Raw genomic sequence first — 26,456 nt, forward strand, 5'->3', positions numbered from 1 at the left:
TTTTGGTGAGCCTGTGCGAATTGTAGCCTCAGTTTCCTGTTCTTAGCTGACAGGAGTGGCACCCGGTGTGGTCTTCTGCTGCTGTAGCCCATCTGCCTCAAGGTTCGACGTGTTGTGCGTTCAGAGATGCTCTTCTGCATACCTCGGTTGTAATGAGTGGTTATTTGAGTTACTGTTGCCTTTCTATCAGCTCGAACCAGTCTGGCCATTCTCCTCTGACCTCTGGCATCAACAAGGCATTTTCGCCCACAGAACTGCCGCTCACTGGATATTTTCTCTTTTTCGGACCATTCTCTGTAAACCCTAGAGATGGTTGTGCGTGAAAATCCCAGTAGATCAGCAGTTTCTGAAATACTCAGATCAGCCCGTCTGGCACCAACAACCATGCCACGTTCAAAGTCACTTAAATCACCTTTCTTCCCCATTCTGATGCTCGGTTTGAACTGTAGCAGATCGTCTTGACCATGTCTACATGCCTAAATGCATTGAGTTGCTGCCATGTGATTGGCTGATTAGAAATTTGCGTTAACGAGCAGTTGAACAGGTTTGCCTAATAAAGTGGCCGGTGAGTGTAGTTCTACATGTTTCTCCTCCTTCGCTTCAGACAGGAGGAGGTGAGGAGTGAAGGGAGACATAGTTGGTTAGAACATGGCTCTCTTCTCTAACTGGACACTGATGTCCCATCTTTTTTACAGGAGACAGACAGGTTGTCATGGTGACGTGATCTGACATGGCATCAGAGACACTTTCTCTCTGTCCTGCTACTTTATCATTTTAGATATTCCAATTAATTTTAATAAACAATCACTTTACTATCTGAGGCATTGTGTTGTTTGTATGTTCCTGTTCCCCCTCCTCATTCTGTCTTTTGTTAGGTTACTGTCTCTGTAGTAGTATTTATAGTGTACTGTCTATATGTAGTAGTATTTAAAGTGTACTGTCTATATGTACTAATATGTATAGTGTACTGTCTATATGTAGTAGTATGTACAGTGTACTGTCTATATGTACTAATATGTATAGTGTACTGGCTATATGTAGTAGTATGTACAGTGCAATGTCTACATGCAGTATGTAGTATACTGTCTATATGTAGTAGTATGTATAGTGTATTGTCTATATGTAGTAATATGTATAGTGTACTGTCTATATACAGTATGTAGTGTACGTCTATATGTAGTAGTATGTATAATGTACTGTCTATATGTAGTAATATGTACAATGTACTGTCTATATGTAGTAGTATGTAAAGTGTACTGTCTATATGTAGTAGTATATATAGTGCACTGTCTACACGTAGTAGTATGTACAATATACTGTCTATATGTAGTAGTTTGTATAGTGTACTGTATATGTAGTAGTATGTACAGTGTACTGTCTATATGTACTAGTATGTATAGTACACTCTACACGTAGTAGTGTGTACAGTGTACTGTCTATATGTAGTAGTATGTATAGTGTACTGTCTTTATGTAGTAATATGTACAGTGTACTGTCTATATGTAGTAGTATGTTTTGCGTACTGTCTATATGCAATAATATCTATAGTGTACTGTCTATATGTAGTAGTATGTACAGTGCAATGTCTATATGCAGTATGTAGTGTACTGTCTATATGTAGTAATACGTGTAGTGTACTGTCTATATGTAGTAGTATGTACAGTGTACTGTCTATATGTACTAGTATGTATAGTACACTCTCTACACGTAGTAGTATGTACAGTGTACTGTCTATATTTAATAGTATGTATAGTGTACTGTCTATATGTAGTAGTAAGTGTTGTGTAGTCTATATGTAGTAATATGTATAGTATGCTGTCTATATGTAGTAGTATGTGTTGTGTACTGTCTATATGCAATAATATCTATAGTGTACTGTCTATATGTAGTATGGCAGAGATGAAGATGATAAGATTTTCATTGGGGGTGATGAAGAAGGACAGGATTAGGAACGAGGATATTAGAGGGACAGCTCAGGTTGGACGGTTTGGAGACAGCAAGAGAGACAAGATTGAGATGGTTTGGACAGGTGTGGAGGAGAGATGCTGGGTATATTGAGAGAAGGATGCTGAATATGGAGCTGCCAGTGAAGAGGAGAAGAGGCAGGCCAAAGAGGAGGGTTATGGATGTGGTGAGGGAGGACATGCAGGTGGCTGGTGTGACAGAGGAAGATGCAGAGGACAGGAAGAGATGGAAACGGATGATCCTTTGTGTCGGATTCGCTCTGTCGATGGTATTTAGTCATGACTGTGATACTGGTTTGTGGGGTCTTAGTCCATGGATGGTGTTTAGTCATGACTGTGATACTGGTTTGTGGGGTCTTAGTCCATGGATGGTGTTTAGTCATGACTGTGATACTGGTTTGTGGGGTCTTAGTCCATGGATGGTGTTTAGTCACGACTGTGATACTGGTTTGTGGGGTCTTAGTCCATGGATGGTGTTTAGTCATGACTGTGATACTGGTTTGTGGGGTCTTAGTCCATGGATGGTGTTTAGTCATGACTGTGATACTGGTTTGTGGGGTCTTAGTCCATGGATGGTGTTTAGTCATGACTGTGATACTGGTGAGTGGGGTCTTAGTCCATGGATGGTGTTTAGTCATGACTGTGATACTGGTTTATGGGGTCTTAGATCAAGGATGGTGTTTAGTCATGACTGTGATACTGGTTTGTGGGGTCTTAGTCCATGGATGGTGTTTAGTCATGACTGTGATACTGGTTTGTGGTGTAATACCTTCATCAGCAGTGGTAATCTGCTGTCATTTACACTATTTACTTTTGACATGACTGAGATAATATCTGTCATAAGACCACTATTTAATGCTGTAATCAGTGGTTTGGATAATGGATGGATGGATGTCTTTAGGTTGGATAATGGATAAATGGATGGATGTCTGTAGGTTGCATCATGGATGGATGGATGGATGGATTGATGGATATGTGTAGGTTGGATAATGGGTGGATGATGGCTGTCTGTAGGTTGGATGATGGATGGATGGATGGATGGATGGATGGATGTCTGTAGATTGGATAATGGATAGATGGACGGATGTCTGTAAATTGGATTATGGCTGGATGGATGTCTGTAGGTTGGATATTGGATGGATGGATGTCTGTACGTTGGATAATGCATAGAGGGACAGATGTCTGTAAGTTGGATTATGGCTGGATGGATGGATGGATGTCTGTAGGTTGGATGATGGATGGATGTCTGTAGGTTGGATAATGGATAGATGGACGGATGTCTGTAAGTTGGATTATGGCTGGATGGATGTCTGTAGGTTGGATATTGGATGGATGGATGGATGGATGTCTGTACGTTGGATAATGCATAGAGGGACGGATGTCTGTAAATTGGATTATGGATGGATGGATGGATGGATGGATGGATGGATGGATGGATGGATGGATGTCTGTAGGTTGGATGATGGATGGATGTCTGTAGGTTGGATAATGGATGGATGGATGTCTCTAGGTTGACACATGAATATATCTGCTTATTTTGTAAGTGGCTTTGGTTAAAAGCGTCTCTCAGATGTCTTCTTGATGAGAGGCGGTGGAGCACTGTGGTCGGTGTTGTATGTAGTTCTGCCAACTCATGTCTGGTCTGTCCATTTCCTAGGCGATCTGCATGGACCTGGATGGTATCAAATCCTCCATGTGTTCTTGTAGAACTCGCTGTGTTACACAGGGTTGTTTTCTGGAGTTGTCTTGCTGTGTCTTGCTGGCAACCAAAAAGCTGATCTGAATGAAGTCTGGAGTGGTGCCGGCCCTGGTAACCCTTTCACGGGTCACCAGACGCCGTCTGTCAGAGTCTGGCTGCTCTTTAAGAGGCCATCTGGATGATGGATGGAGCTCTCTCTTCTCCCTGCAGTTATTTAATCATCCCCCCATTACCAAGATCAATTCCTGCTGCAGCCTTCTCCATTTAGCCTGAAATACAAGCAGATGCCCCGGCCTCTTTACCCAATCAGTCTGCATGCACCCTCCCATGACTCAGGGTAAATCAATAGGAGCAGAGGTGAAGAGACAGCTTTTGGTTTTTTTCTGATGTCATTCTGTAGAAGGTTTAACTCTGTTCATGCTCAACCCATATATTAACACACCGGCAACATACAGGAGGAGCAAACGAGTCAACAAAATATTCAGTTCTTCGATTCTCTTCTCAAAAACAGGATTAGCACTAACTGACACAAACCCAGTTATGACGGATTTTTGGTTGTAAAAGGACATTCCTTGTGATTATTATTTAAAAAAATAAGAACATCCACAAATAATCTCTCAGAGTGTATTTTCAAAGCAGCAGGTTCCGAAAGATGTCATCTGTCTTGTTTTAAATAGTGTCTCATCTATGAACGTAACCTCTGAATGCAAGTTTGTTCAGATTCACTCACATTCTGGCTTCATGGTGAGCAACATGAAGTTCACTCACATTCTGGCTTCACGGTGAGCAACATGACGTTCACTCACATTCTGGCTTCATGGTGAGCAAAACGGAGTTCACGCACATTCTGGCTTCATGGTGAGCAACATGAAGTTCAGTCACATTCTGGCTTCATGGTGAGAAACATGGAGTTCAATCACATTCTGGCTTCATGGTGAGCAACATGAAGTTCGGTCACATTCTGGCTTCATGGTGAGCAACATGGAGTTCAATCACATTCTGGCTTCATGGTGAACAACATGAAGTTCAATCACATTCTGGCTTCATGGTGAGCAACATATAGTTCGGTCACATTCTGGCTTCATGGTGAGCAAAACGGAGTTCACGCACATTCTGGCTTCATGGTGAGCAACATGAAGTTCAGTCACATTCTGGCTTCATGGTGAGCAACATGGTGTTCAGTCACATTCTGGCTTCATGGTGAGCAACATGGAGTTCAGTCACATTCTGGCTTCATGGTGAGCAACATGAAGTTCAGTCACATTCTGGCTTCATGGTGAGCAACATGGTGTTCAGTCACATTCTGGCTTCATGGTGAGCAACATGGAGTTCAGTCACATTCTGGCTTCATGGTGAGCAACATGGAGTTCAGTCACATTCTGGCTTCATGGTGAGCAACATGGAGTTCAATCACATTCTGCCTTCATGGTGAGCAACATGAAGTTCAGTCACATTCTGGCTTCATGGTGAGCAACATGGAGTTCAGTCACATTGTGGCTTCATGGTGAGCAACATGGAGTTCAATCACATTCTGGCTTCATGGTGAGCAAAATGAAGTTCAGTCACAGTCTGGCTTCATGGTGAGCAACGCGAAGTTCAGTCACATTCTGGCTTCATGGTGAACGGCTTCATGGTGAGCAACATGGAGTTCAATCACATTCTGGCTTCATGGTGAGCAACATGGAGTTCAGTCACATTCTGGCTTCATGGTGAGCAACATGGAGTTCAGTCACATTCTGGCTTCACGGTGAGCAACATGGAGTTCAGTCACATTCTGGCTTCATGGTGAGCAATGCGAAGTTCAGTCACATTCTGGCTTCATGGTGAGCAACACGAAGTTCAGTCACATTCTGGCTTCATGGTGAGCAACACGAAGTTCAGTCACATTCTGGCTTCATGGTGAGCAACACAGAGTTCACTCGCATTCTGGCTTCATGGTGAGCAACATGAAGTTCAGTCACATTCTGGCTTCATGGTGAACGGCTTCATTGTGAGCAACATCGACTTCAATCACATTCTGGCTTCATGGTGAGCAACATGGAGGTCAGTCACATTCTGGCTTCATGGTTAGCAACATGGAGTTCAGTCACATTCTGGCTTCATGGTGAGCAACATGGAGTTCAGTCACATTCTGGCTTCATGGTGAGCAACATGGAGTTCAGTCACATTCTGGCTTCATGGTGAGAAACATGGAGTTCAGTCACATTCTGGCTTCATGGTGAACAGCTTCATGGTGAGCAACATGGAGTTCAGTCACATTCTGGCTTCATGGTGAGCAACATGGAGTTCAGTCACATTCTGGCTTCATGGTGAGCAACATGGTGTTCACTCACATTCTGGCTTCATGGTGACCAACATAAAGTTCAGTCACATTCTGGCTTCATGGTGAGCAACATGAAGTTCACTCACATTCTGGCTTCATGGTGAACAACATGAAGTTCATTCACATTCTGGCTTCATGGTGAGCAACATGAAGTTCAGTCACATTCTGGCTTCATGGTGAGCAACACGAAGTTCATTCACATTCTGGCTTCATGGTGAGCAACACAAAGTTCAGTCACATTCTGGCTTCATGGTGAACGGCTTCATGGTGAGCAACATGGAGTTCAATCACATTCTGGCTTCATGGTGAGCAACATGAAGTTCAGTCACATTCTGGCTTCATGGTGAGCAACATGGAGTTCAGTCACATTCTGGCTTCATGGTGAGCAACATGGAGTTCAGTCACATTCTGGCTTCATGGTAAGCAATGCGAAGTTCAGTCACATTCTGGCTTCATGGTGAGCAACACGAAGTTCAGTCACATTCTGGCTTCATGGTGAGCAACACGAAGTTCAGTCACATTCTGGCTTCATGGTGAGCAACACAGAGTTCACTCGCATTCTGGCTTCATGGTGAGCAACATGAAGTTCAGTCACATTCTGGTTTCATGGTGAACGGCTTCATTGTGAGCAACATCGACTTCAATCACATTCTGGCTTCATGGTGAGCAACATGGAGTTCAGTCACATTCTGGCTTCATGGTTAGCAACATGGAGTTCAATAACATTCTGGCTTCATGGTGAGCAACATGGAGTTCAGTCACATTCTGGCTTCATGGTGAGAAACATGGAGTTCAGTCACATTCTGGCTTCATGGTGAACAGCTTCATGGTGAGCAACATGGAGTTCAGTCACATTCTGGCTTCATGGTGAGCAACATATTGTTCGGTCACATTCTGGCTTCATGGTGAGCAAAACGGAGTTCACGCACATTCTGGCTTAATGGTGAGCAACATGAAGTTCAGTCACATTCTGGCTTTATGGTGAGCAACATGGTGTTCAGTCACATTCTGGCTTCATGGTGAGCAACATGGAGTTCAGTCACATTCTGGCTTCATGGTGAGCAACATGGAGTTCAGTCACATTCTGGCTTCATGGTGAGCAACATGGAGTTCAATCACATTCTGGCTTCATGGTGAGCAACATGAAGTTCAGTCACATTCTGGCTTCATGGTGAGCAACATGGAGTTCAGTCACATTCTGGCTTCATGGTGAGCAACATGGAGTTCAGTCACATTCTGGCTTCATGGTGAGCAACATGGAGTTCAATCACATTCTGGCTTCATGGTGAGCAACATGAAGTTCAGTCACAGTCTGGCTTCATGGTGAGCAACGCGAAGTTCAGTCACATTCTGGCTTTATGGTGAGCAACACGAAGTTCACTCACATTCTGGCTTCATGGTGAGCAACACAAAGTTCAGTCACATTCTGGCTTCATGGTGAACGGCTTCATGGTGAGCAACATGGAGTTCAATAACATTCTGGCTTCATGGTGAGCAACATGGAGTTCAGTCACATTCTGGCTTCATGGTGAGCAACATGGAGTTCAGTCACATTCTGGCTTCATGGTGAGCAACATGGAGTTCAGTCACATTCTGGCTTCATGGTGAGAAACATGGAGTTCAGTCACATTCTGGCTTCATGGTGAACAGCTTCATGGTGAGCAACATGGAGTTCAGTCACATTCTGGCTTCATGGTGAGCAACATGGAGTTCAGTCACATTCTGGCTTCATGGTGAGCAACATGGTGTTCACTCACATTCTGGCTTCATGGTGACCAACATAAAGTTCAGTCACATTCTGGCTTCATGGTGAGCAACATGAAGTTCACTCACATTCTGGCTTCATGGTGAACAACATGAAGTTCATTCACATTCTGGCTTCATGGTGAGCAACATGAAGTTCAGTCACATTCTGGCTTCATGGTGAGCAACATGAAGTTCACTCACATTCTGGCTTCATGGTGAGCAACACGAAGTTCAGTCACATTCTGGTTTCATGGTGAGCAACATGGAGTTCAGTCACATTCTGGCTTCATGGTGAGAAACATGGAGTTCAGTCACATTCTGGCTTCATGGTGAACAACTTCATGGTGAGCAACATGGAGTTCAGTCACATTCTGGCTTCATGGTGAGCAACATGAAGTTCACTCACATTCTGGCTTCAAGGTGAGCAACATGAAGTTCAGTCACATACTGGCTTCATGATGAGCAACATGAAGTTCAGTCACATTCTGGCTTCATGATGAGCAACATGGAGTTCAGTCACATTCTGGCTTCATGGTGAGCAACATAAAGTTCACTCACATTCTGGTTTCATGGTGAGCAACATGAAGTTCACTCACATTCTGGTTTCATGGTGAGCAACATGGAGGCTCTTGATTTCTGCACGAGAGTGAGAACCATAACAACCCTGCAGACGTGTCTTAAAGTCACGTACTAGAACGTCTGGATATATACACGCAAACTGAGAGTCCTGCGTTTATATATGTGGACGGCCCACATGTGTTCTTTGTCTCTCTCTCTCTCTGTCTCTCTCTCTCTCTGTCTCTCTGTCTCTCGCTCTCTGTCTCTCTCTCTCGCTCTCTCTCTGTCTCTTGCTCTCTCTCTTGCTCTTTCTCTCTCTCTGTTGCTCTCTCTCTGTCTCTCTCTCTCTGTTTCTGCTTGTGTAACCCATCCTACAGTAACACTACTGAGCATGCTCCAGTCTCTACCATCTCCATGCCTGCCGCTCTGCCTGCCCCCGCCGCTGTTTCCTCCAGTTAGCCTTCCTCTGTCGCTCAGAGGCTAGCCAATCAGTCTTCTGCTCCCGCTGCTCCCAGATCTCCTGATCCCACGCCCATAGATCCTGCCCCTCTCAGGTAAAGAGTAATGTGATGGCCGACCTGAGCAAAATGAAACTGAAAACCAATTGGATGCAGGTATTTAGTCTTAGAGTAACACGAGGAACAGGATGGAGACAGGGAGCTCTGGGAACAAAGCACAGCTCACCACAGCCCAAATCTGTCTCTGGCTTTACTCTCACCACGGCCCACATCTGTCTCTGACTTTACTCTCACCACGGCCCACATCTGTTTCTGAGCTTACTCTCACCACGGCCTACATCTGTCTCTGACTTTACTCTCACCACGGCCCACATCTGTCTCTGGCTTTATTCTCACCATGGCCCACATCTGTCTCTGGCTTTACTCTCACCACAGCTCACATCTGTCTCTGGCTTTACTCTCACCACGGCCCACATCTGTCTCTGGCTTTACTCTCACCACGGCCCACATTGTCTCTGGCTTTACTCTCACCACGGCCCACATCTGTCTCTGACTTTACTCTCACCACGGCCCACATCTGTTTCTGAGCTTACTCTCACCACGGCCTACATCTGTCTCTGACTTTACTCTCACCACGGCCCACATCTGTCTCTGGCTTTATTCTCACCATGGCCCACATCTGTCTCTGGCTTTACTCTCACCACAGCTCACATCTGTCTCTGGCTTTACTCTCACCACGGCCCACATCTGTCTCTGGCTTTACTCTCACCACGGCCCACATTGTCTCTGGCTTTACTCTCACCACGGCCCACATCTGTCTCTGACTTTACTCTCACCACGGCCCACATCTGTTTCTGAGCTTACTCTCACCATGGCCCACATCTGTCTCTGGCTTTACTCTCACCACGGCCCACATCTGTTTCTGAGCTTACTCTCACCATGGCCCACATCTGTCTCTGGCTTTACTCTCACCGCTGCTCACATCTGTTTCTGAGCTTACTCTCACCATGGCCCACATCTGTCTCTGGCTTTACTCTCACCACTGCTCACATCTGTCTCTGGCTTTACTCTCACCACGGCCTTTTACTTGTTCATTGTGGTTTGTTAAGTAGAGGGATCATGTAATTTTCTTAACCAAAACACGTAAGGAAAGATAAGGCTGGAACTGGCCATGTACAGCATGCCACTGGCCACCATACACAACGGAGGGCATCTAAACAGCAGAACACTTTCAAAATTTCTTTTAACCACAATTTGACTGTGTCTGTGTGTGTGTGAGTGTATGTATGTGTGTGTGTGTGTGTTCTTGTAGTTCTGTCTCTGTGAAGACAAATTTGAGTTTGTAACCATCAGAATAATTATACTTTTGCAGTGTGAGGACATTTTTTCTGGTCCTAACTTCTTTAAGGGTCTCTTTCAAGGTTAGGACTTGGGTTTTAGGGCTAGGGTTCTCACCTATAAGTCTGGTCTCACCATGTCAGTTATCTAACAAAGAGGACTCTTGTATAGTGAGTGCTAACATGTTCATGGAGATAAATCAAGCCTTACTGGACTAGACTACAGCCTCTCTCGCGCTCTCTCTCTCTCTCTCTCTCTCTCTCTCTCTCTCTCTCTCTCTCTCTCTCTCTCTCTCTCTCTCTCTCTCTCTCTCTCTCTCTCTCTCTCTCTCTCTATATATATATATATATATATATATACACTCACTGGCCACTTTATTAGGTACACCTTGCTAGTACCGGGTTGGACCCCCTTTTGCCTTCAGAACTGCCTTAATCCTTTGTGGCATAGATTCAACAAGGTACTGGAAACATTCCTCAGAGAGTTTGGTCCATATTGACATGATAGCATCACGCAGTTGCTGCAGATTTGTCGGCTGCACATCCATGATGCGAATCTCCCGGTCCACCACATCCCAAAGGTGCTCTATTGGATTGAGATCTGGTGACTGTGGAGGCCATTTGAGTACAGTGGACTCATTGTCATGTTCAAGAAACCAGTCTGAGATGATTCGAGCTTTATGACATAGCGCGTTATCCTGCTGGAAGTAGCCATCAGAAGATGGGAACACTGTGGTCATAAAGGGATGGACATGGTCAGCAACAATACTCAGGTAGGCTGTGGCATTGACACGATGCTCAATTGGTACTAAGGGGCCCAAAGTGTGCCAAGAAAATATCCCCCACACCATTACACCACCACCACCAGCCTGAACCGTTGATACAAGGCAGGATGGATCCATGCTTTCATGTTCTTGACGCCAAATTCTGACCCTACCATCCGAATGTCGCAGCAGAAATCGAGACTCATCAGACCAGGCAACGTTTTTCCAAACTTCTATTGTCCAATTTTGGTGAGCCTGTGCGAATTGTAGCCTCAGTTTCCTGTTCTTAGCTGACAGGAGTGGCACCCGGTGTGGTCTTCTGCTGCTGTAGCCCATCTGCCTCAAGGTTCGACATGTTGTGCGTTCAGAGATGCTCTTCTGCATACCTCGGTTGTAATGAGTGGTTATTTGAGTTACTGTTGCCTTTCTGTCAGCTCGAACCAGTCTGGCCATTCTCCTCTGACCTCTGGCATCAACAAGGCATTTTCGCCCACAGAACTGCCGCTCACTGGATATTTTCTCTTTTTCGGACCATTCTCTGTAAACCCTAGAGATGGTTGTGCGTGAAAATCCCAGTAGATCAGCAGTTTCTGAAATACTCAGACCAGCCCGTCTGGCACCAACAACCATGCCACGTTCAAAGTCACTTAAATCACCTTTCTTCCCCATTCTGATGCTCGGTTTGAACTGCAGCAGATCGGCTTGACCATGTCTACATGCCTAAATGCATTGAGTTGCTGCCATGTGATTGGCTGATTAGAAATTTGCGTTAACGAGCAGTTGGACAGGTGTGCCTAATAAAGTGGCCGGTGAGTGTATATACACTACCGTTCAAAAGTTTGGGATCACCCAAACAATTTTGTGTTTTCCATGAAAAGTCACACTTATTCACCACCATATGTTGTGAAATGAATAGAAAATAGAGTCAAGACATTGACAAGGTTAGAAATAATGATTTGTATTTGAAATAAGATTTTTTTTACATCAAACTTTGCTTTCGTCAAAGAATCCTCCATTTGCAGCAATTACAGCATTGCAGACCTTTGGCATTCTAGCTTTTAATTTGTTGAGGTAATCTGGAGAAATTGCACCCCACGCTTCCAGAAGCAGCTCCCACAAGTTGGATTGGTTGGATGGGCACTTCTTTGAGCAGATTGAGTTTCTGGAGCATCACATTTGTGGGGTCAATTAAACGCTCAAAATGGCCAGAAAAAGAGAACTTTCATCTGAAACTCGACAGTCTATTCTTGTTCTTAGAAATGAAGGCTATTCCATGCGAGAAATTGCTAAGAAATTGAAGATTTCCTACACCGGTGTGTACTACTCCCTTCAGAGGACAGCACAAACAGGCTCTAACCAGAGTAGAAAAAGAAGTGGGAGGCCGCGTTGCACAACTGAGCAAGAAGATAAGTACATTAGAGTCTCTAGTTTGAGAAACAGACGCCTCACAGGTCCCCAACTGGCATCTTCATTAAATAGTACCTGTTAGAGCCTGTTTGTGCTGTCCTCTGAAGGGAGTAGTACACACCGGTGTAGGAAATCTTCAATTTCTTAGCAATTTCTCGCATGGAATAGCCTTCATTTCTAAGAACAAGAATAGACTTTCGAGTTTCAGATGAAAGTTCTCTTTTTCTGGCCATTTTGAGCGTTTAATTGACCCCACAAATGTGATGCTCCAGAAACTCAATCTGCTCAAAGAAGTGCCCATCCAACCAATCCAACTTGTGGGAGCTGCTTCTGGAAGCGTGGGGTGCAATTTCTCCAGATTACCTCAACAAATTAACAGCTAGAATGCCAAAGGTCTGCAATGCTGTAATTGCTGCAAATGGAGGATTCTTTGACGAAAGCAAAGTTTGATGTAAAAAAAATCTTATTTCAAATACAAATCATTATTTCTAACCTTGTCAATGTCTTGACTCTATTTTCTATTCATTTCACAACATATGGTGGTGAATAAGTATGACTTTTCATGGAAAACACGAAATTGTTTGGGTGATCCCAAACTTTTGAACGGTAGTGTATATATATATCAAAAGCAAAGGAAGAATTGCTCACAATAAAGCAGCACCTCTACTGTGCTAAACTTCTTTAAGAACAGTTTTAGAAGAGGTTTTACAGAACAAATTGCTAAGAATGGGTTGAAGTGAGTGATTCTGTTATCATAAAGCTGAGCTAGCATATATATATATATATATATATATATATATATATATATATATATATATATATATATATATATACAGAGTCTCTCTGTTTGACATCACTCTCTTTTTGGCTCTTTATTCAACCCGTCCTCTGCTCATATTGTTGACATTCAGGTAAGCAACAGGTAAAGATCCTGGATCTCACTGCGCTCCAGTGTTTTCTTAGTTGGAGCGCCGCAGATGATGGAACTCAATGTTTTCAAGGTGACATTGATTTTAATCTACATTTCATCTTTCTCCAGCCAATATGCTCAGCCTCCTGCTATGTACCAGGCTCCACCCATGGTGCAAGCCCCGCCCCCTCAGCAGTACCAACCAAACTACCAGCAGTACCAGCAAGTTCCACCCATGCAACAGACTCCACCCATTCAACAGAGCTCCATCCAGATTCCTGTTGGACCTGCCCCCCCCAAGGTGGTCAGCACCACCTGCATCTACCCCACCCACAGCCAGCCAGGTAACTATCCCAGCCAACCAGGAGAGCATTCAGTCCTGACAAAATGTAGCAAAACGTTTATTTAAAGGGAAACGGTGAAGCGTTGAAGACCATATTGTGTTATGCAAGCGTTGCAACTATGGCAGCCGAGAAGGCTATTCTTTGTGTTCTTTTGAAGAATTTTTGGCACCTGATGAAATCTGTTTGAATACGTGTTTAATATAAGATACTTATGACAAACATGTCTTCTAATGTCTTCAATTGTTCCATAGTCCAAGCTACTGTGGATGCATTTGTATAAAGGACTTTAGTTGGATTCATTGTGCGGACTGCCTTTTTAATGTGGCGGAGTTTATTTACATGTTGCTGCTGATTGGGTAACAACTCTTACACACCCACCAAATGAGAGAACACGTACCTCAAAACCCGTTTCACACCGTTCCAACCCAGAAACCGTAGCAAAATGGTGCACACCGTTTTCAGATTGAATGTGCCCCAGGTAACTACCCTCGCCAGCTGTTGTAAATACCCCTGCCACCCTGGCAACTAGTCAGCTCCACCAATCACCGGTCTCTGAGCTGACTTGGTCAGTTAGTGGCGCATTGATTAATTCTGGCACTGATTTCATGGTGGCAAAAGCAATAAAATTTGTAATTCATAGCTGGACGGAAAAACTCACTAACTGGGTTTCTTACCTGGACTACATTTGAATCTGTGTATGTTGGTACTGTAGGGACCGCAGAGGGCAGCCACTCTGACTGTTGGCAGTTCTGTGCTGGGGGGAGTGCAAGGAATTCTGGGACTGTTAACATTCATTGTATGGCAATAAAAACCCTGGTTCTCTAAAGAATTACACCTCCTACACAAAGAAAAGAACTGGGCATACAAAAAAAGAAACAGGGATCAGTACAGAGCAGCCAAGGATAAGCTGCGTGCTGCAATAAGAAAAGAAAAGTCCAGATATGCAACAAAACTCCAACAACGATTTCTTCCAGTAACTCCAGAGCGATATGGAAAAAACATAAGGAAGTGATTACAAAAACACCCCTGCTCCCCTGCAGATAATGACCATAACCTCCCAGATAAACTAAATAAGTTCCATGCAAGGTTTGAAAAACCTATTCCACCAGCCATCCTCCCTACTCCCACTCCAATGCCACCCTTCTGCCTCCAGGAGGATGAGGTGAGAGCTACATTCAAGAAGCTGAACATTCGGAAAGCAGCAGGGCCAGCCGGCATCAGTCCCGCTTTGTTGAGCCACTGTGCAGCACAATTGGCCCCAATATTTTCCACCATATTTAACACCTCTCTAGGTCAGTGTACAGTCCCACAGTGCTTCAAACTCTCTGCCATCATTCCTGTGCCAAAGTCCTCAAAGATCACCTGCCTCCATGACTTCAGACCAGTTGCCCTAACATCTTTGGCCATGAAAGCATCATTCTGTCACACTTGAATCTTGCACCTCTCCAATGATGGACCCATATCAGTTTGCCTATCAAGCCAACCGGTCTGTTGAGGATGCAGTTAACATAGCCCTGCACCATGCACTGCACCACCTGGAATCACCAAACACCTACACATGCATCCTGTTCATAGACTTTAGTTCTACCTTCAACTCAAAACTCCATCAACCCACTCAAACTCTTTACCATACTCTTGGATATGAACATTGGCCCAGCCATATGTCACTTGATCGGAGCTTCCTGTGGAACAGGCCACAGAGGGTGAAGGTTAACAACCTAACCACACACCCTCTTACCCTCTGTACAGGTGCTCCTCAGGGCTGTGTTCTCTCCCCCTGGCTCTTCTCACATCACACCACCCAATTTACATCTACGGATAGCTCTGTGAAAATAATAAAATACACAGACGACACAACCATTGTAGGCCTCATCTCCAACAACGATGAAACCCAGTGCCGCCCTGCAGTACACCAAGCTGCCACTTGGTGTGCAAACAACAACCTTCTGCTTAATACAGCCAAAACCCAAGAACTCATTATTGACCTCCGATGCGTGCCGAATCCCAAAACACCCATACAAATGAACGGAGGCCCCATCACCACCACGACTCTTTTAAATTCCTTGGAACGTCCATCAATATCAACCTGAAGTGGAAAACTAACACTGAACACGTCACTGCAAAAGCTCAACAACCACTTTACTTTCTTAGGCAGCTTAAAAGATACCGGACCAAACATCAACTGCTCGTTCTGTTTTACTCAGCCATTATCCAGTCCATCATCACATCTTCTATTACAGTATTACAGTATTACAGTATTTATTATAGTATTACATTATTACAGTATTACAGTATTAAAATATTATAGTATTACGATATTATATTATTACAGTATTATACTATTGCAGTATTATAGTATTACAGTATTACAATATTATAGTACTAAAGTATTACAATATTATAGTATTACAGTATTACATTATTATATTATTACAGTATTAAAGTATTATACTATTACAGTATTGCAGTATTATACTATTATAGTATTATATTATTACAGTATTATAGTATTACAATATTATAGTATTACAGTATTATAGTATTACAACCTTATAATATTATAGTATTACAGTATTATAGTATTACAATGTTATAGTATTAAAGTATTACAGTATTATAGTATTATAGTATTACAGTATTATAGTATTACAACATTATAGTATTACATTATTACAGTATTATAGTATTACAGTATTACAATATTATAGTATTACAGTATTATAGTATTGCAACATTATAGTATTAAATTATTAGAGTATTATAGTATTACAGCATTACATTATTTTAAGTATTACGGTATTATAGTATTACAATATTATAGTATTACATTATTATATTATTACAGTACGGTACGGCGGTCAAACATGGAACAAACTGCAGCGGATTGTCAACAAGGCATCCAGAATCCTAGGCAACCCACTCCCCTCAGCTGAACCTCTACATACTAACCAGACTGTAAAGCCAGCAAAGAATAAGGTGGGGACACCTGCAGTCACTGTGTTGTTGATAAGGGTGGGGACATCTGCAGTCACTGTATTGTTGATGAGGGTGGGACACCTGCAGTCACTGTATTGTTGATGAGGGTGGGACACCTGCAGTCACTGTATTGTTCATAAGGGTGGGGACACCTGCAGTCACTGTATTGTTGATGAGGGTGGGACACCTGCAGTCACTGTATTGTTGATAAGGGTGGGGACATCTGCAGTCACTGTATTGTGTATAAGGGTGGGGACACCTGCAGTCACTGTATTGTTCATAAGGGTGGGGACACCTGCAGTCACTGTATTGTTGATAAGGGTGGGGACATCTGCAGTCACTGTATTGTGTATAAGGGTGGGGACACCTGCAGTCACTGTATTGTTCATAAGGGTGGAGACACCTGCAGTCACTGTATTGTGTATAAGGGTGGGGACACCTGCAGTCACTGTATTGTTCATAAGGGTGGGGACACCTGCAGTCACTGTGTTTATAAGGGTGGGGACACCTGCAGTCACTGTATTGTTTATAAGGGTGGGGACACCTGCAGTCACTGTATTGTTTATAAGGTGGGACACCTGCAGTCACTTTGTTGTTTATAAGGGTGGGACATCTGCAGTCACTGTATTGTGTATAAGGGTGGGGACACCTGCAGTCACTGTATTGTTCATAAGGGTGGGGACACCTGCAGTCACTGTATTGTGTATAAGGGTGGGGACACCTGCAGTCACTGTATTGTTCATAAGGGTGGAGACACCTGCAGTCACTGTATTGTGTATAAGGGTGGGGACACCTGCAGTCACTGTATTGTTCATAAGGGTGGGGACACCTGCAGTCACTGTATTGTTTATAAGGTGGGACACCTGCAGTCACTTTATTGTTGATAAGGGTGGGGACATCTGCAGTCACTGTATTGTGTATAAGGGTGGGAACACCTGCAGTCACTGTATTGTTCATAAGGGTGGAGACACCTGCAGTCACTGTATTGTGTATAAGGGTGGGGACACCTGCAGTCACTGTATTGTTCATAAGGGTGGGGACACCTGCAGTCACTGTGTTTATAAGGGTGGGGACACCTGCAGTCACTGTATTGTTTATAAGGGTGGGGACACCTGCAGTCACTGTATTGTTTATAAGGTGGGACACCTGCAGTCACTGTGTTGTTTATAAGGGTGGGACACCTGCAGTCACTGTAGTGTTTATAAGGGTGGGGACACCTGCAGTCACTGTATTGTTTATAAGGTGGGACACCTGCAGTCACTGTGTTGTTTATAAGGGTGGGACACCTGCAGTCACTGTAGTGTTTATAAGGGTGGGGACACCTGCAGTCACTGTATTGTTTATAAGGTGGGACACCTGCAGTCACTTTGTTGTTTATAAGGGTGGGACATCTGCAGTCACTGTATTGTGTATAAGGGTGGGGACACCTGCAGTCACTGTATTGTTCATAAGGGTGGGGACACCTGCAGTCACTGTATTGTGTATAAGGGTGGGGACACCTGCAGTCACTGTATTGTTCATAAGGGTGGAGACACCTGCAGTCACTGTATTGTGTATAAGGGTGGGGACACCTGCAGTCACTGTATTGTTCATAAGGGTGGGGACACCTGCAGTCACTGTATTGTTTATAAGGTGGGACACCTGCAGTCACTGTGTTGTTTATAAGGGTGGGACACCTGCAGTCACTGTAGTGTTTATAAGGGTGGGGACACCTGCAGTCACTGTATTGTTTATAAGGTGGGACACCTGCAGTCACTTTGTTGTTTATAAGGGTGGGACATCTGCAGTCACTGTATTGTGTATAAGGGTGGGGACACCTGCAGTCACTGTATTGTTCATAAGGGTGGGGACACCTGCAGTCACTGTATTGTGTATAAGGGTGGGGACACCTGCAGTCACTGTATTGTTCATAAGGGTGGAGACACCTGCAGTCACTGTATTGTGTATAAGGGTGGGGACACCTGCAGTCACTGTATTGTTCATAAGGGTGGGGACACCTGCAGTCACTGTATTGTTTATAAGGTGGGACACCTGCAGTCACTTTATTGTTGATAAGGGTGGGGACATCTGCAGTCACTGTATTGTGTATAAGGGTGGGAACACCTGCAGTCACTGTATTGTTCATAAGGGTGGAGACACCTGCAGTCACTGTATTGTGTATAAGGGTGGGGACACCTGCAGTCACTGTATTGTTCATAAGGGTGGGGACACCTGCAGTCACTGTATTGTTTATAAGGTGGGACACCTGCAGTCACTGTGTTGTTTATAAGGGTGGGGACACCTGCAGTCACTGTATTGTTTATAAGGTGGGACACCTGCAGTCACTGTGTTGTTTATAAGGGTGGGACATCTGCAGTCACTGTATTGTGTATAAGGGTGGGGACACCTGCAGTCACTGTATTGTTCATAAGGGCGTGGTACCTGCAGTCACTGTATTGTTCATAAGGGTTCTGGTACCTGCAGCCACTGTATTGTTATAAGGGTGGGGAAACCTGCAGCCACTGTATTGTTTATAAGGGTGGGGACACCTGCAGCCACTGTATTGTGTATAAGGGTGGGGACACCTGCAGTCACTGTATATTGTGTATAAGGGTGGGGACACCTGCAGTCACTGTATATTGTGTATAATGGTGGGGACACCTGCAGCCACTGTATTGTTTATAAGGGTGGGGACACCTGCAGCCACTTTATTGTTTATAAGGGTGGGGACACCTGCAGTCATTGTGTTGTTTATAAGGGTGGGGACACCTACAGCCACTGTATTGTTTATAAGGGTGGGGACACCTGCAGCCACTGTCATGTGTATAAGGGTGGGGGTACCTGCAGCCACTGTCATGTGTATAAGGGTGGGGGTACCTGCAGTCTCTGTATTGTTTATAAGGGTGGGGACACCTGCAGCCACTGTATTGTTTATAAGGGTGGGGACACCTGCAGTCACTGTATATTGTGTATAAGGGTGGGGACACCTGCAGTCACTGTATTGTGTATAAGGGTGGGGACACCTGCAGTCACTGTATTGTTTTTAAGGGTGGGGACACCTGCAGTCACTGTATTGTTTATAAGCATGGGGACACCTGCAGCCACTGTATTGTTTATAAGCATGGGGACACCTGCAGCCACTGTATTGTTTATAAGGGTGGGGACACCTGCAGCCACTGTATTGTTTATAAGGGTGGGGACACCTGCAGTCACTGTATATTGTGTATAAGGGTGGGGACACCTGCAGTCACTGTATTGTGTATAAGGGTGGGGACACCTGCAGTCACTGTATTGTTTTTAAGGGTGGGGACACCTGCAGCCACTGTATTGTTTATAAGCATGGGGACACCTGCAGCCACTGTATTGTTTATAAGGGTGGGGACACCTGCAGTCACTGTATATTGTGTATAAGGGTGGGGACACCTGCAGTCATTGTATTGTGTATAAGGGTGGGGACACCTGCAATCACTGTATTGTTTTTAAGGGTGGGGACACCTGCAGCCACTGTATTGTTTATAAGCATGGGGACACCTGCAGCCACTGTATTGTTTATAAGGGTGGGGACACCTGCAGCCACTGTATTGTTTATAAGGGTGGGGACATCTGCAGTCACTGTATTGTGTATAAGGGTGGGGGCACCTGCAGCCACTGTATTGTTTATAAGGGTGGGGACACCTGCAGTCACTGTATTGTTGATAAGGGTGGGGACATCTGCAGTCACTGTATTGTGTATAAGGGTGGGGGCACCTGCAGCCACTGTATTGTTTATAAGGGTGGGGACACCTGCAATCAGGTGAGACTGCATCAAGACATTACGTGCAGAAGGCTTTCATTTGACTGTTGGTTGAGTGAAAGAAAGAAATAATTTACATACTGACTCCCGCTCACTGTTTCAGTCCCAGGATAAATAGTCAGTACAGCAAGCGACTTCAAAACTAATGTCTTGGGAAAATCCAGATCCTTTTGCACTGCACTGGGTTTTGGAAACACTGCTCACTGAAATGAGCATGGCAGTTATGCAGTCCTTCCAGGTTTGTAGGCATGTGAGCCCAATGTCTCTAGTCTTTATATTTTTTTCCAACCATTCCAGTAGTATAGTGGGATTTTTTGGTAGATAGTGGAAGGAAGCTCCAGGGTCCAGTTTACATCCAATAACTGCACAAACTACCATGTTTGCTCTCAAAACGTTCACTATGCTAATGCAAAGTCGCTCCCTGTACGGACAAGTCCGCTCTGGATTTGTCCTTTCTTTGCCTGTCCTGCATTTGCATATTAGACAACAGTTGGCATTCGAATTTGTCAAGTACCAAATCTACCCTGCCTCTCAGATTTTAGGGAAGTGGCCAGACAGCTCTTTGTCCAGTAGAGGAATGTGAAAACACTGCTCTAGTGACAAACTTTGCACAGATACAAGTCAGTATAGTTAACGCCAGACAATTTAGGGGACACAAACATAAGAAAAACACATTTTTGAGTGGAAGGGGTACTGTAAAGACACGGCACTAGTTGGTTTCCTGCATCAAACCGTACAATCTTCCCCCCTCCATCCACTCCTCTTCATCAGGTGGACAGAAATAGAGTATTAGAGGCAGCTTTGGTTTCCTGCCATGTTGACAAATCAGATAGAGAGCAGACAGCTGATGTTGGTAGGGTTAGGGGAGGGCTTAGAGATGACTGGGAGATGTGGAAAAGACCTCACTGTTTGTGTTCTGTGTCCTCCTTTCACTTAGCCTCTGCTCCTGTCCAGCCTACTGCCCCTGCCCCTCCTTCCAACAGACCCCCTTGGGTCACTGACAACACCTTTGCTGAAAAATACGACCCCAGCAAGACCACCAGCACCACTGTGAAGATCCAGCCCCTCCCCCAGGCCGCACCCCCACCCCCATCCTACATCCCAAACATCTCCTCTGCGACTCCCCAAGCCCCAAGCCCTGCCCCCTTCATCCCAAGCCCTGCTCCCTTCCCCCCCGTGGCGAGGGGCGTGGCCCAGAGGGCAGAGAGGTTTGCCGCAAGCAGCCGCACCCCCCTCTGTGGTTTCTGTAACAGCATCATCAGGTAAATCCACATTCACCAGAACACATTCATCTGAACAAATTTGTCTTGAAAAAATTGTCTCAACACATTAAATGACTGCTGGGATAGGCTCCAGCATCCCCGCGACCCTGAGATCAGGATAAGTGGTTCGGATAATGGATGGATGGATGGACATTCATTTGAACACATTCATCTGAACATGTTCACCACGACACATTTCTTTTGAAAACCCAGAAGCTGAACCACATCGTCTGGACACAACATGTAGTGGGAGAAACGTTTCATCACTCATCTAGTGACTTCGTCAGTCTCAGCTGACTACAGGTATCCCCACCCTTATAAACAGCACAGTCGGGCGTCCGGGTAGCGTAGCAGTCTATTCCGTTACCTACCAACACGGGGATCGCCGGTTCGAATCCCCATGTTACCTCTGGCTTGGTCGGGTTTCCCTACAGACACAATTGGCTGTGAATGTGGGTGTGGTATGTGTCCTGGTCGCTGCACTAGCGCCCCCTCTGGTCGATCAGGGCGCCTGTTCAGGAGGGAGGGGGAACTGGGGGAATAGCATGATCCTCCCACGTGCTACGTCCCCCTGGTGAAACTCCTCACTGTCAGGTGAAAAGAAGCGGCTGGTGACTCCAGGATGCATGTGGGAGGATGCATGTGGTAGTCTGCAGTCCTCCCTGGATCAGTAGAGGGGGTGGAGCAGAGACCGGGACAGCTCAGAAGTGTGGGGTAATTGGCAAGGCAGAATTGGGAAGAAAATAAACAACACAATTACATAACGACCAAAACGAATGATTGGTTTGACATGCAAATTGCCATGACCATTAATTACAGTTACAATGGCAATGTGCAATATTCACAGAGGGTTGGGTAATAGCTGCAATCACATCATAGTAATATGGCGACAGATGTACTCTTAGGCCCCCCTCATGGTTCAGGGATGGTCATATCCTCATCCTTGAAAGAGTGGCCACTGGTCTGTAGATGGTGTAGACTGTGGAGTCCTGGCCTGTAGATGGTGTAGACTGTGGAGTCCTGGTCTGTAGATGGTGTAGACTGTGGAGTCCTGGCCTGTAGATGGTGTAGACTGTGGAGTCCTGGCCTGTAGATGGTGTAGACTGTGGAGTCCTGGTTTGTAGATGGTGTAGACTGTGGAGTCCTGGCCTGTAGATGGTGTAGACTGTGGAGTCCTGGTTTGTAGATGGTGTAGACTGTGGAGTCCTGGTTTGTAGATGGTGTAGACTGTGGAGTCCTGGTCTGTAGATGGTATAGACTGTGGAGTCCTTGTCTGTAGATGGTGTAGACTGTGGAGTCCTGGTTTGTAGATGGTGTAGACTGTGGAGTCCTGGTTTGTAGATGGTGTAGACTGTGGAGTCCTTGTCTGTAGATGGTGTAGACTGTGGAGTCCTGGTTTGTTGATGGTGTAGACTGTGGAGTCCTTGTCTGTAGATGGTGTAAACTGTGGAGTCCTGGTCTGTAGATGGTGTAGACTGTGGAGTCCTGGTTTGTAGATGGTGTAGATTGTGGAGTCCTGGTCTGTAGATGGTGTAGACTGTGGAGTCCTGGTTTGTAGATGGTGTAGACTGTGGAGTCCTGGCCTGATGAGGTTTCTGTGTTGTGCCATCCTCTTCGCGAGCGTCTGTTTGGTTTCCCCGATATACAATTCATGGTAATCCTCCTGGCACTTAACAGCGTACACTATATTGCTCTGTTTGTGCCATGAGACCCCGTCCTTGGCTTGGATCAATTTCTGGCGCAGCAGTTTTGGGGTTTGAAAGAAATCAAGACACGGTGTTCGGAAAATATGCGTCTCGAATGTTCCAACACTCCCGCCACATACGGAATCAAGTCAAATCAAATCAAATCAAATCAATTTTATTTGTATAGCCCAATATCAGACATTACAAATTGGCCTCAGTGGACTTAACAGCAACACAACATCCTGTCCTTAGACCCTCTCATGGGATGAGGAAAAACTCCCTAAAAACCTTTAACAGGGGGAAAAAATAGGAAGAAACCTCAGGGAGAGCAACAGATGAGGATCTCTCTCCCAAGACGGACAATGTCACATGATGTTGTGTTTACACAATTTACACAATACAACATTGAAAGAGGATAACACAATTATAATGGACTTATAAAATTTATGATGAATATGATGCACAGGATGCCAAGCAGTGTTCAGACGCCACCAGGACCCGAGCCATGCGACCAGCATCATCATGTAAAAAAACCCAAACAAAACTACATGGATTTATAAAAATAAAATGTGATGAGGCGAATGGCAGGCAGCCTCCAAGTGGTGACCACCGTCACCACGGAGACCTGGGAGGAGAACCGACTGCACGTGCACACAAGGGAGACTCACATGACACCACTCACACACAGAAAAAGAGAAAGGAGAAGACATCATTCAGAGGGAGAGAAAAGACATGTTAGAGAAGAGAACAGTTTGCAATAGTCATTCTTTAAGTCATCAACTAGTCATAATCTATACACTGTAATCTATACTCTATAATCTATACTGTACAATATATAATCTATACTATATGATTTATAATCTATACTCTGTAATCTATACTCTATAATCTGGTCGGCAGAACAGTGGTTGGTAAATTCATTGAGACAGAAAACCAACCCACCATCCAGTACAGGTTGTGAAGCACTCAACTTAAAGGCAACTGATTGTAAACTAAGGCAAAAAGATGAGTTTTAAGTTTGGATTTAAAGACTCAACAGACTCTTGATGGTCTGATGGCAGCAGGCAGGTTATTCTACAACAATGGAGCCCGATAGGAAAAGGCCCTGCCACCAGCTGACTTTTTTTTAACTTGGGGAACACACAGGAGCCCTGTATTTTGAGAACGAAGTGCTCGAGATGGCATGTAAGGTTTAAGGAGATCAGACAGGTAGGATGGGGCAAGCCCATTTAGGATTTTATACGTCAGCAGAAGCACCTTGTATTCTGATCTAACATGGACAGGAAGCCAATGAAGGGAGGCGATAATTGGTGTAATATGGTCAAATTTCCTAGATTTAGTTAGGATTCTAGCAGCAGCATTCTGAACCATCTGAAGACTTTTAGTACTAGAATGTGGCAGACCTGAGAACAGAACATTACAGTAATCAAGTCTGGATAAAACACATGCATGTATTAGAGTCTCTGCGTCAGCCATGGAGAGAAAAGACCGAATTTTAGCTATGTTACGTAAGTGAAAAAAGGCAGTCTTGGTGATTTCTTTAATGTGCTTATCAAAGGAAAGGCTGGGATCAAACGTAACACCAAGATTTTTGGCTGCCACACTTTGTGAAACCACAGAGTTGTCGATTGTTATCGTTACTTGATCAGATTGGTGTCTGTGTCTAGCAGGGCCAATGACTAGCATCTCAGTTTTATCCGAATTTAAAAGCAGAAAGTTAAATGACATCCAGTTTTTCACAGTAGCCAAGCAGGCCTATAAGTTAGTGATTTGAGTATGATCATCAGCCCTTATAGGCACATACAGCTGAGTATCATCATATGCAAATCGCCGTGATCATTAACACTAGAATGACCAAGATGGTCATTATGACCATTTTGGATTTTCAAAGTTTAATAACTTTGTGGGGGGAAAAAAAGAAGATACAGACCTGCCGCTTGCTGAATGCTCCTAAAATTGCATATACAGTGCATCCGGGAAGTATTCACACCCCTTCACTTTCCCGACATTTTGTTATGTTACAGCCTTATTCCAAAATGGATTAAATTCCTTTTTTTCCTTCATCAATCTACACACAATACCCGATAATGACAAAGTGAAAAAGGTTTTGTAGAAATTTTTGCAAATTTATTAAAAATAAAAAACTGAAATATTGCATGTACGTAAGTATTCACACCCTTTGCTATGACACTCAAAATTGAGCTCAGGTTCATCCTTTTTCCACTGATCATCCTTGAGATGTTTCTACATCTTGATTGGAGTCCACCTGTAGTAAATTCAATTGATTGGACATGATTTGGAAAGGCACACACCTGTCTATATAAGGTCCCACTGTTGACAGTGCATGTCAGAGCAGAAACCAAGCCATGAAGTCAAAGGAATTGTCTGTGGACCTCTGAGACAGGATTGTATCGAGGCACAGATCTGGGGAAGGGTCCAAAAAACAGCTTTGAAGGTCCCAAAGAGCACAGTGGTCTCCATCATTTGTAAATGGAAGAAGTTTGGATCCACCAGGACTCTTCCTAGAGCTGGCTGCCCAGCCAAACTAAGCAATCGGGGGAGAAGGGCCTTGGTCAGGGAGGTGACCAAGAACCCGATGGTCACTCTGACAGAGCTCCAGCGTTTCTCTGTGGAGATGGGAGAACCTTCTAGAAGAACAACCATCTCTGCAGCACTCCACCAATCAGGCCTTTATGGTAGAGTGGCCAGACGGAAGCCTCTGCTCAGTAAAAGGCACATGACAGCCCACTTGGAGTTTGCCAGAAAGCACCTAAAGGACTCTCAGACCATGAGAAACAAGATTCTCTGGTCTGATGAAACCAAGATTGAACTCTTAGGCCTGAATGCCAAACGTCACGTCTGGAGGAAACCAGGCACCTCTCATCACCTTGCTAATACCACCCCTACAGTGAAGCATGGTGGTGGCAGCATCATGCTGTGGGGATGTTCTCCAGCGGCAGGAACTGGGAGACTAGTCAGGATCGAGGGAAAGATGAATGGAGCAAAGTACAGAGAGATCCTTGATGAAAACCTGCCCCAGAGCGCTCAGGACCTCAGACTGGGGCGAAGGTTTACCTTTCAACACGACAACGACCCTAAGCACACAGCCAAGACAACGAAGGAGTGGCTTCGGGACAAGTCTGTGAATGTCCTTGAGTGGCCCAGCCAGAGCCCAGACTTGAAGCCCATTGAACATCTCTGGAAAGACCTGAAAATAGCTGTGCAGCGACTCTCCCCATCTAACCTTGCAG

General features: G+C 44.7%; 1 protein-coding gene across 1 annotated transcript in view; it reads left to right on the forward strand.

The window, feature by feature from the left end:
* Positions 1–26,456, forward strand: part of LOC130122911 (LIM domain-binding protein 3-like) — a 225,012-nt gene that overhangs the window by 170,006 nt on the left and 28,550 nt on the right. Inside the window, exons 6-10 of the mRNA XM_056291978.1 lie at positions 2,088–2,119; positions 4,016–4,038; positions 13,258–13,542; positions 20,813–20,827; positions 21,213–21,520. Of these exons, the coding sequence (XP_056147953.1) occupies positions 2,088–2,119; positions 4,016–4,038; positions 13,258–13,542; positions 20,813–20,827; positions 21,213–21,520 (663 nt within the window). The remainder of the gene's footprint in view (positions 1–2,087; positions 2,120–4,015; positions 4,039–13,257; positions 13,543–20,812; positions 20,828–21,212; positions 21,521–26,456) is intronic.

This window comes from Lampris incognitus, chromosome 13 (genome assembly GCF_029633865.1).
Source record: "Lampris incognitus isolate fLamInc1 chromosome 13, fLamInc1.hap2, whole genome shotgun sequence".
Classification (NCBI taxonomy): Eukaryota; Metazoa; Chordata; class Actinopteri; order Lampriformes; family Lampridae; genus Lampris; species Lampris incognitus.